Source organism: Palaemon carinicauda, chromosome 30 (genome assembly GCF_036898095.1).
Source record: "Palaemon carinicauda isolate YSFRI2023 chromosome 30, ASM3689809v2, whole genome shotgun sequence".
Taxonomy (NCBI): Eukaryota; Metazoa; Arthropoda; class Malacostraca; order Decapoda; family Palaemonidae; genus Palaemon; species Palaemon carinicauda.
Window position 1 is genome coordinate 49,801,421 of NC_090754.1, and position 12,784 is coordinate 49,814,204.

Consider the following 12,784-nt stretch of genomic DNA (forward strand, 5'->3'; position numbering starts at 1 on the left):
TACAAAAATAATTCTGATAAGCATAAAAGCTGCATGGCAACCCAAATCAGCTGCTTTGAGGCCTTTAAATCACAAGACGAGGAAATTTAAAAGTCTTTGTTTGTCCTGCCCAACAATGGCAGAGCGAGTCTTATTTTTCCCCGGGAGCAAGGATGACGACAAGAAATGAGAAATATACTCAAAGTTTCGGCAAAATAGCAACAAAAAATATACAAAAATAATCATGTTAGGCATAAATAAACGCATAACAACTAAAATCAGCTGCTTTCGGACCTTTAAATTCCGAGACACGGAGATTTTAAAGAGCGTTACGCTCATTCCGGGGAACTTCTTCCTTACGCCGTGGCGCAAGAGAGTTACGCTCACTCCGGGGAACTTCTTCCTTACGCCGTGGCGCAAACGTAAACACATCGTTACCATGATAACGAAATCATTTTTAGTAATTACTCGTGTAAATAGCTATGAAACCTAAACAAACTGCATATGAAATACGAGCTGAATCTATAAAGAAAATTTATAGGTCAATCAAGACCCCAGTGGAGCCCAGGGAAACTTTTCATTCATCATTGTTGACACGATATCCAAGGAACAATCAAACAATAGTCACGCAGGAGTAATGATGACAATTTTTTGTAAAATTTGTATAAATGACTATGAAAAACCTCAAAAAATACAAGGAAAAATAATCTGATTGATAACAGAAAGTTTAAAGGTCCATCTTGACCTCTGTGGGGATCTGGCATTGTAAAACAATGAAAACATTGTGTTACCATGGCAACGGAACCATTTCACGTAATTATTCGATAATAATAGCTATGAAATCTAAAGCAAATGCACATAAAAGGTCAGCTGTTTCCTTTACATAAAATTTAAAGGTCATTCATGACCCCTGTGGGCCTCAGAGAACTTTTTATTCACATTACATTGATGATAAGATGTCGAAGGAACAATGAAACCACACTCTTGCACTGGTAACAGTGCCCTATTTTCGTAATATTTGTGTAAATATCTCTGCAACCTAAAATAACTGCACAGGAAATATCAGCTGATTCTTCAAAGAAAATTTAAAGGTCCATCTTGACCCTCTTTGGGCCCAGAGAAACTTTTTATTCATGTTACATTGATGACAAGACATCGAAGGAACAACATCACAACAGTAAAGCGTTGTATTTCAAATACAACGCCTGCCAAGACCTGTTATCTACGCATAAGTATAGAAAACGTACCCGTACGTCCATGGGGGTAAAGGGATGGCTTATGAGGTACGTACCCGTACGTCCTTTGGGGGTAGAAGGGTTAAGAGCAATAGTAATCCCCACAGTGATATACAGTGCTGAATGCTGGATACTGAAAAAGAGAGAAGAGAAAAAGTTATTAGCCTTTGAAATGAAATGTCTAAGAAGAATCTGTGGTGTAAGATGGGAGGACAGAATTACGAACGAGAGAGTGAGAGAAATGGCTGGTGTTGAGGACACAATTCTGATTAGAGTGGAAGATATTCAGAGGAGATGGTTTGGGCTTGTACAGAGGATGGAACAGGACAGATGGCCAAAGATAGTGCTTCATGGTCGAGTGGCCGGAAATAGACCGAGCGGACGACCAAGAGATACATGGGTGAAAACCTTAAAGAAAGCAAATAGAGGCGAGACATTTCCGCAGCTGGCAGAGAGGGCATTGGATAGGATTCTCTGGAGAGAATGGCGATATCAGATGCAGGACCCAACCTGGAGAATTCCGGACGGGATTTAGTGAATGAGATATATATATATATATATATATATATATATATATATATATATATATACATATATATATACATATATATATATATATATATATATATATATATGAATATATATATGAATATATATATATATATATATATATATATATATATATATATATATATATATATATATATATATATATATATATATATATATATATATATATATATATATATATACATATATATATATATCTATATATATATATATATATATATATATATATATATATATATATATATATATATATATATATATATATATATATATATATATATATATATATATATATATATATATTTATATATACATACATATATATATCTATATATTCATATATATATATATATATATATATATATATATATATATATATATATATATATATATATATATATATTTATATATATACATGTATATATATATATATATATATATATATATATATATATATATATATATATATATATATATATATATATATATATATTTATATACACACATATATATATATATCTATATATTCATATATATATATATATATATATATATATATATATATATATATATATATATATATATATATATATATATATATATATATATATATATATATATATATATATATATATATATCTATTCATATATATGTATATATATTGTAACATAAGAAAACACAATCTCTTATACTAAGGATTTACGAGCAGAATATATCAGGAAACAGTGATAACCCATAATAACTTAAAATGTACTTTAATAACAATTAGTAAAGAAATTAAAGTCACAAACAGAACAATAAACCAATTACAAACGCATTACACAATAGCACTTCATCAAGACTACTAATCACTAATTTCTGCAGTTCACCGTATAATACCCAAGTCGCAAAGCTTTACATAATCACAACATATAATACACTGTAGTAACATCAAACAGTTAGTGGCAACCAACGTTACATCACACAAGAAAACGTCCAAATGGATAAACAATACATTACCATTTATTCCTTAAAAACTTGATACACTTATTATCACTTGTTTGTTGCGACTCCCGAAAATCACCATTATGGGGCTTTATATACTCAACTCACGCTAGACATCCATGTACTAAATATAATTTTTCGGTACATTATCCTTGGCGACTACAGACAAGCGGTACTGCCATCTGTTGGCTAGTGTACACCTTTTATGAAAATATCAATTTTCAACCTTTTCTGCAATTTTATACTCAATTAATCATATTCCTTTACATTCCCCCCATTTAAACTCCGCGGCTCTCTCCTCAGTCCATGCTGAATTTTCACTCGTACAGTCTTAAACATTAGCCACTTCCACCATTCAGCAACTATCGGAGACTGCCACGTCGTTGGTAACAAGCACTTTCCTTTCAAAATAAAAGGTTTAGATTAATCAACAGACCTAGAGAGAGAATCTGCAATGACATTTTCCTTGCCTGCTATATGGTGAACATTTATTTTGAATGGTTGCAAAAATAAAGCCCATCTTAAAATTCTCTTATTGTTGTGCTTACATTTATTAATAAAGGTTAATGGATTATTATCAGTATATATGTCTATTTCAAAATTACTGTTTAACAAGTATATCTCAAAGTGCATTAAACTCAAAATTAAACTTAAAGCTTCTTTTTCAACAATACTATAATTTAACTGGTGGCTATTGTATTTCTTTGAAAAGTAAGATACAGGGTGTAAAATACCATCATGTTCCTGTAATAATACACTGCCAGCTCCTACTTCACTGGAGTCAACCTGTAACTTGAACGGTAGATTAAAGTCTGGGGATTTCAGCACTGGCTTAGACATTAACATGAGCTTAAGTTTGCTAAAAGCTTCGTCACATTCCTTTGACCAAACAAACTTCACATCCTTTTTCAGCAACTCTGTTAATGGGTAGGCTACATCTGAAAAGTTTTTACAAAATTTTCTGTAATACCCCACTGTCCCCAAAAATTTCATCACGCCACGTTTAGATGTAGGGATGGTCAAATTCTTTATGACCTCAATATGACAATCAACAGGTCTCACTTGGCCACTTCCTATTTCATGTCCTAAATATTGAACAGTAGTTTTTCCAAATTCACACTTTGCAAGGTTTATCGTAACATTGAACTCTAATAACCTCTTAAAAACATCATATACTTTTTTTATGTGATCTTCCCAGGTTTCTCCAACTATGATAATGTCATCTAAATAAACAAATACACCTTCGAGATCCTTTAAGATATAATTCATTTGACGTTGAAATGTCAGAGGTGCATTACATAAACCAAATGGCATTACCTTATAGTTATAAAGTCCATGGGGTGTAACAAATGCAGCAATATTCCTACTGTTTTTGTCTAACTCAATTTGATAGTATCCTTTCAATAAATCAATTTTACTTAAAAAAGGAAACTTTGCTACATTATCAATTATATCTTCTACTCTGGGCATGGGATATGAATCTTTTATAGTTACATTATTTACCTTTCGATAGTCTGTACACATTCTTGCACTTCCGTCAGGTTTGTCGACTAGAATACATGGGCTAGCCCATTCACTATGGCTTTCCTCTGCTAGTCCGTGTTTCAGCAAATAAGCAACTTCGGTCTTTAACTGTTGTTGTTGCCTCGGTGACATTCTGTACGGACGCTGACTTATTGGAGTCTCCTCTTTCAACCTGATTTTATGCTGTACTCCTTTTATCCTTTTTGGATGGTCTGAAAACAGATCTGAAAAGTTTTTAATAAGCACTTTAAAATCCTGCTGCTGTTCATCAGATAAATGAATACATAATTTACTAAATTTTTCATAATCCCTCAAATACTCAGTATTTTTTATCCTAACTTCAAATTCTCCTTCAACATCTTTTTCATCATCCTCTTTTGCAATTGACAACACTCCACTGGATTCATTATACCTTTTCAACTTGTTAATATGGAAAGTTTTAACTTTCCTTCGTCCTGTAGGAAATTGAATTCGATAGTTAACATCACTTACTTTTTCTTTCACCGTGCAAGGTCCTATATACTTCTGGTTAAAAACCTTACCAGATGTAGGGAGATACACTAGAACCTTGTCTCCGATGTCGAGTTCACGTTTTGCAGCCTTTTTGTCGTAGTTTCTTTTCATCCCTTCTTGTACCATTTCGAGATTCTCATGTGCTACTTTCCATATTTTCTTTATTTTTTCCTTCATTTCTTGTAAAGTGATAGAATTCTTTTCATCTGAAATCAATTGATTTTTTATCACCTCCATGGGCGACCTTACCTGATGGACATATACTAACTGAAAAGGAGAATACCCCAACGATGAATGTACGCTATCACGAACGGCAAATAGCAACATTGGTATGAAGACATCCCATTCCTTTTCATTTTCACAACAGTACGTGCGAAGCATGGTTTTGAAGGTTCGATGAAATCGTTCGACCACTCCTTGGCTCTGTGGGTGATAAGGAGATGATAAGCAATGCTTAATATTCTGACAGGCTAAAAATGATGCAAACTTTTTAGACGTAAAGTTGGTTCCTTGGTCAGTTTGTACTTCTTTTGGCAAACCAACCAGCGAGAAGAACTTATTAAGCGCTTCTATTATCTTATCAGCACTCACAGTTCTTAACGGAATAGCTTCTGGAAATCTGGTAGCACTACACATAATTGTCAGCAAATACTCGTTGCCTTTGCTAGACCTAGGAAGAGGTCCCACACAATCCAAAACCAGTCTTTCAAAGGGTTCGCCTGGAACTTCAATGGGTTGCAATGGCACCACTTTAGGGTCATGTTGAGCTTTGCCTACTTTTTGACATAAATCGCAATTTTTACAATATTCACTACAATCTTTGTGCATCTTAGGCCAATAAAAATACCTCAATAATTTCTCATAAGTTTTGTTTATACCTAAATGACCAGAATAACTACTGTCATGAGCTATACCTAGAACAAAATTCTTATAACTATTTGGAATAATCACTTGTTCTACAACATCATTAACATTTCTACTCTTAAACTTCCTCATTAGGACTCCATCCTTAACAAAGTAACACTTGCCTTCCTTCTCGATATCATTTATATCAACAAGGGCATTATCTCTTATTACCTTCAAATTCTCATCTTCAATTTGAGATTTAACAAATTCTTCCTTATTAACTTTCAGCATTCGCAAAGGAGTACTGACTTTACTTACTTGTGTTTCTGGACTGTCTTTAAACAAGTTTTGTAAATCCAAACAGTCGTCATCCTTTACCTTTCCTTCGGTACTCTTACTTCTTGTAGTAACTGCACAAGCAGGAAATATGTTTGGAAATGTACATTCAACTTCTGTAATAGATGAAGAATTAGAGGGTTTTTCTGTCAAAATTGGATTACTGCTACCAAAAACTTTGTTTCCACATAAATCATTTCCAAGAATTAACTCTACTCCCGACACTGGGATTTCTCTCACCAAAGCAATTTTAACAAAACCCGAAATTAACGGAGTTTCCAACTTTACTTCTACTAATGGAGCCGAGAATTCAGGACCAAACCCACGCAGAAGTACATACTCTCCAGTATCCTTCCACTGGTCATACATATTTCTTACCATTACAGACTGTACCGCTCCGGTATCTCTTAACCACCTTACTTTCTTTTTTTCAACACAAGGGAGGTGTAACCAACCTTCTCCCATAAAAGGGTCATACAATTCAGTACCTTTGGATTTGGTACTCTTTTCAGGTAGTGCCATTCTATTTTCTTTTACATTAGTCTCAACATAACCAATATTATTAACATTTTGAACACAATTGTTACCCATTTTGTAACCAATATTCTCATCAACATTACATACATTATTATCAATGCTATTGTTACAGTAACTCTTACCTGGCCTAAGGGGAGAAGCAAACAAACAAGGACTAATGTCACCACATGCTTGCGGTTGATTTAACAATGCAATAGTATTTTCAGGTTTATGATCATCCTTCTTAGAATGTACAGGTTTATCTTTAACTTTATTTACCACTTGAATTGGACGGTTTTCTGTGCGATGTGGACAACTCCTACTGATGTGTCCTGGTTTGCCACAACTGAAACATACAAAATCTCTAAAATTTTCGCCTACATTTTGATAACGGGGTGTAAACTGATCATTTCCACTGGATCCTGCTTTTCCAGCACTAACACTAGGACCATAACTATTTTGACTTGCCCCTCTAAAACCTCTATTAAAGGATTTATTATAAACTCCCCCTGATGATACCTGTGAACTCGTAGTCTTACCTTGAGCCTTGTAATTTTGACGCTCTTCCCACACTCTGTTCCTTCCAATTTTAGGAGTGACGTCAGTATGATACAGCTTATGGGTCAATGCGTAATTATCAGACAATCTAGTGGCTTCAACCACATTATCTACATCACGTTCATCCAAATATGTCTTAATAAGTGGATTAATACCATCCTTAAACTGCTCAAGCAAGATAAGTTCCTGAAGTTTACCGAAATCACCATTAACTTCTCTGGCATTTATCCACCTATCATACCACAGGCGTTGTCCCCGTGCATACTCCATATGAGTGTGACCATCTCTTTTTATCCAGCTTCTGAACTTCTCTCTATACCTCTCAGGCACCCATTCATAAGCTTTCAAAACCTCAGATTTAACTCTCTCATAATCCTTAGAATCATCCAAAGATAAGGCAGCAAATACTTCCCTAGCCTTTCCTCGAAAAGAGGTTTGAACCAACGTGCTCCACGACGTTCTCGGCCATTCACGCTGTTCTGCTACTTTCTCAAATTGTAAAAAAAAAGAATCTACTTCATTCTCAACAAAAATGGGTACACTTTTTACTGCGTTGTCTACCTAAAAAGACTTTAGTGCTACTTTGGACTTACCTTCTACTTCAATTTTCTTTATCTCTAGTTCTATCCTCTTTTGCTCAACCTCAGCTTCTAATCTTTTAAGTTCGACAGCTTTTTCATTTCCTAATCTAACTATTTGCAAATGAATCTGCATCTGCTCAACACTCATCCCTTCATAAACAAGTTTAGACTTTTTTGGTTTGACCTTAAGTGACTTGGTTTTTTCACGTACGGCTTTGGCACCTTCCTCTTCACTTGTACTATCCTCTGTATTATTATCACTAGCACTTTGCTGGCTATCAGCTTCTTCCTTTTCCCAATTCATTAGTAACAACGCTTCCTTATCAGACAAAATTTCTAAAGTCATTAGCGCCTCACTTACTTTATTTGAGATTTCTTGCTTCCTTGCAGATTCTGATACTTCTACATTATAGTACCTAGCTAGAACAATCCAGTCTATTTTAGTTATACCTTCTAACTTCTCACCACTAGGACTACGTATGAAATCTTTCAAATCAAACATCTTTAATAACCTGCTCAAAATAACACAGCAAGACAAATATAGCGCTAACACTATCACAACTCTCCCCCCTCTTTAAAGTATATGGAAGTGCTAAAAAGCAATTAACAGTAGGGATACGTAATTTAACGGCTGGCAAAAATGAGCTAACACCGAGGATAAGTTAATAGGGATACGTTCGGGTTTCGTTCGACAGGCCCCCATGTAATATAAGAAAACACAATCTCTTATACTAAGGATTTACGAGCAGAATATATCAGGAAACAGTGATAACCCATAATAACTTAAAATGTACTTTAATAACAATTAGTAAAGAAATTAAAGTCACAAACAGAACAATAAACCAATTACAAACGCATTACACAATAGCACTTCATCAAGACTACTAATCACTAATTTCTGCAGTTCACCGTATAATACCCAAGTCGCAAAGCTTTACATAATCACAACATATAATACACTGTAGTAACATCAAACAGTTAGTGGCAACCAACGTTACATCACACAAGAAAACGTCCAAATGGATAAACAATACATTACCATTTATTCCTTAAAAACTTGATACACTTATTATCACTTGTTTGTTGCGACTCCCGAAAATCACCATTATGGGGCTTTATATACTCAACTCACGCTAGACATCCATGTACTAAATATAATTTTTCGGTACATTATCCTTGGCGACTACAGACAAGCGGTACTGCCATCTGTTGGCTAGGGTACACCTTTTATGAAAATATCAATTTTCAACCTTTTCTGCAATTTTATACTCAATTAATCATATTCCTTTACAATATATATATTTATATTTATATATATGTAAATATATATATATATATATATATATATATATATATATTTATATTTATTTATATGTAAATATATATACATATATATACATACATATATATATATATATATATATATATATTTATATTTATATATATGTAAATATATATACACATATAAATATAAATATATATATATATATATATATATATATGTATATTTATGTATATATATATATATATATATATATTTATATATATATATGTATATATATATATACATTATTATTATTATTGTTATTATTACTATCCAAGCTACAACCCTAATTGGAAATGCAAGATGCTATGAGCCCAGGAGCTCCAATAGGGAAAAATAGCCCAGTGGGGAAAGGGAATAAGGAAATAAATAACTGAAAAGAACAAATTAACAATAAATCATTCTAAAAAAAGTAATGTCAAATGATATATGTCATATATAAACTATTAATAACGTCAAAAACAAATATGTCATATATAAACTATAAAAAGACTCATGTCCGCCTGGTCAACAAAAAAGCATTTCCTCCAACTATGAACTTTTGAAGTTCTACTGATACAATAACCCGATTAGGAAGATCATTCCACAACTTGGTAACAGCTGGAATAAAACTTCTAGAGTACTGTGTAGTATTGAGTCTTATGATGGAGAAGGTCTGGCTATTAGAATTAACTGCCTGCCTAGTATTACGAACAGGATAGAAATGTCCAGGGAGATCTGAATGTAAAGGATGGTCAGAGTTATGAAAAATCTTATGCAACATGCATAATGAACTAATTGAATGACGGTGCCAGAGATTAATATCTAGATCAGGAATAAGAAATTTAATAGACTATAAGTTTCTGCCCACCAAATTAAGATGAGAATCAGCAGCTGAAGACCAGACAGGAGAACAATACTCAAAAAAAGGTAGAATAAAAGAATTAAAACACTTCTTCTGAATAGATTGATCACCGAATATCTTAAAAGACTCTCAATAAGCCATTTTTTTTGTGCAATTGAAGAAGACACAGACCTTATATGTTTCTCAAAAGTAAAGTTGCTGTCGAGAATCACACCTAAAATTTTGAAAGAGTCATACAAATTTAAAGAAACATTATCAATACTGAGATCCGGATGTTGAGGAGCCACCGTCCTTGACCTACTTACAATCATACTTTGAGTTTTGTTAGGATTCAACTTCATACCCCATAATTTGCACCATGCACTAATTTTAGCTAAATCTCTGTTAGGGGATTCACCAACCCCAGATCTACATTCAGGGGATGGAATTGATGCAAAGAAAATAGCATCATCTGCATATGCAACAAGCTTATTTTCTAGGCCAAACCACATGTCATGTGTATATAGTATGAAAAGTAATGGGCCAAGAACACTACCCTGTGGAACACCGGATATCACATTCCTATACTCACTATGGTGCCCATCAACAACAACTCTTTGAGATCTACTACTTAAAAAATCAATAATAATGCTAAGAAACGACCCACCCACTCCCAACTGTTTGAGTTTGAAAATAAGGGCCTCATGATTAACACGGTCAAAGGCAGCACTAAAATCAAGGCAATCATACGAACTTCCCAACCACATATACATATATATGTATATATATAAATATATATATATATATATATATATATATATATATGTATATATATATATATTTTTGGGCTCAAGCCATGGCGTCCTGATGGAAGGTTCCTGTTTGGTAGCTTCCTTGGGTATAAGACTACTAAGATATTCCCAGAGAATTTAACCACAGGTTATCACAGAATTCTAACTTCTGGAGCGAGTATCTCAAAGGTTTCCCTTTAAGACATCGTAATACAACAGGGGACACGCATGTCTGAACGTGCCACATAGCTATCTCCACCCCGAACAGAGTTAATGCTTCGGTGTGTAAGGGCTGAGAATAGCTGGGAGCCGTTCCACAGCTAATCTCACTCGTGGCTACTACTGATACTCGAGGCGTAAACAAACGGACGCCATTGCTCTAATGACGTCACGCGCGTCTTCATCCTTTGTTTAGTAGCTGCCCTACTTAGACGGATTTTCCCTTGTGTTATCTTTATCGCTTTGCATCTTCGCTATGTCGTTACCTTCAGCCTCGCCTTCTTCTGGAAAGTTAAGTACAAGGTTCCAGTATTGTTTAATTAAGCTCTGGCCGTAAAGTAAATATTATTTTGCGAAATAATTGATGTTTTGTGGCAGAGCTGTGCCTCTACCGGACCCGCCATTTTATGGCGTCGTTGTTGTTTTGCATGTCTTATTTAGTTAGCCACAACAACGCTTCCGGCATTATATACTAATCGAATACATTAGTTTATTTAGTCTTCATAGCTAGGAACTTTTATATCGTGTTTAGACGCTTTTTATCGGTCATCGATTGACCTCATACCAGTCGGCTACTATAGCCCCCAGGCCAGGAGCCTACATACAAGTGTTCATGCATGATTTATTAGTGATCCTAGACTAAGTTATGAAGATAGTGGCATTATTATTTTACAATACTTTTGACAGTGATGCAAATGTTTTCGCCTTCAGGGACCATATAGGGGATAGGCTAGTCAGTGATTCTTTCTAGCCTAACCTAACCTTAGGACCCCTATATGCTTCCTTCATCCCCTGCCTTGGCATTCCCTATATTTAGCCTTGATCCCTTTTCTGAGTAAAGGGATTAATTGTCTAATAGAGTATTTATATCGCCTCTCAGTCCTCCCTAAAGGAATGAACCCCCTTTAGGATTGCGTCTGAGAGTGAGGTTAGGCTAGCCTACCTCTATGGCTAGGATAGTCTATGACTTTCCTGCGATAGCGATATGTCTTCTTCCTTGCCTAGTTCAGGACTTTTAGCCCTGTTCTAGGTCGGGTTAGGAAGGTTTCTCTGTTCCATGCTGAAACTGTACTCTTGCACCGTTTTAGCCGATCAGCCTGATCTTAGGTTAGGGAGTGTCCTCCCTTCCCTTAGTGGCCGCTCTGGTACAGAAACCCTTCCTGGGAAGACCTCTCTCTTCTCCCTCCCCACCTATCTCTTGTATAGCCTAGCCTATGCTTAGGTTAGTTTATACTCATCTGTCCCCTGTCCTACAACTCCTCCTTAGGGTGGACGAGTAGGGCTACCCGAGCTTCCCTGTGCAGTCCGCTCTGGTACATATACCTTCATAGTGTCCTATAAGGTTAGTTACTAGTGTAGTTCTGCATAGGGGAGTCTCCCCCCCCCCCCCCTCTCGGGTGTTCCCTAGCCCTCCCTTGGGCTACCTGCTCCCGGTCCCTAGTGACCCCTGCTTATGGATGTTAGAGCCTGTCTCTATCATGGGTACACTCTCTCAGGGAGGGGGAGGGATGTCTGGAACCCTGACGGTACTTCCTGCATCCCTTCCCCCCTCCCCCTGTCTCTCTATCTATCAGGGTGCCGGTCTCTTGCCGCCTCTACTGTCGGCAATACCTGCCTCCCTCTTGGTGACTTCCCTACCCTTGCCGCCAGCCCCCCGTGTACCGAGGGACTGCCGGCTGCCGCCGGCTACTACCGGCGGCTCTCCTACTCCTATCTAATCGTCCGCTTGCCGGTCGATCACCGGAGTGCCGGCATATACTGCCGGCAACCCGATACTACCTGTACCATCCTTATCCCAGTCACCAACCTGGCATCCTCCGGCTGCCGGAGCCGCCGCTTCCTGCCGGCGTGCCGCCGTTGTGCCGGCGGCCGCCATCCTGGTATCTAACTGACTTTTGAAAATTGTCTGTTCTAATGCCAGAATCTATGCGGGAGCGAGCTCCGGCATGCCGGCGGCTTGCCGGATGCCCCAGAGGCGTCAAGA

General features: G+C 36.0%; 1 protein-coding gene across 2 annotated transcripts; it reads right to left on the reverse strand.

The window, feature by feature from the left end:
• Positions 1-2,476: 2,476 nt before the first annotated feature.
• Positions 2,477-8,750, reverse strand: LOC137623089 (uncharacterized). Of its 2 annotated transcripts, none has more exons than XM_068353743.1 (2): positions 4,273-8,750; positions 2,477-3,170 (listed from the first exon to the last, which is right to left on the reverse strand). In XM_068353743.1, the coding sequence occupies exons 1-2, from the start codon at positions 7,330-7,332 to the stop codon at positions 3,132-3,134; spliced, it is 3,099 nt and encodes a 1,032-aa protein (XP_068209844.1). In that variant the 5' UTR covers positions 7,333-8,750; the 3' UTR covers positions 2,477-3,131. The 2 variants fall into 2 exon arrangements, with proteins under 2 accessions (XP_068209844.1, XP_068209845.1); XM_068353744.1 differs by having other exon boundaries at positions 2,477-3,686; positions 4,273-8,749.
• Positions 8,751-12,784: the final 4,034 nt, after the last annotated feature.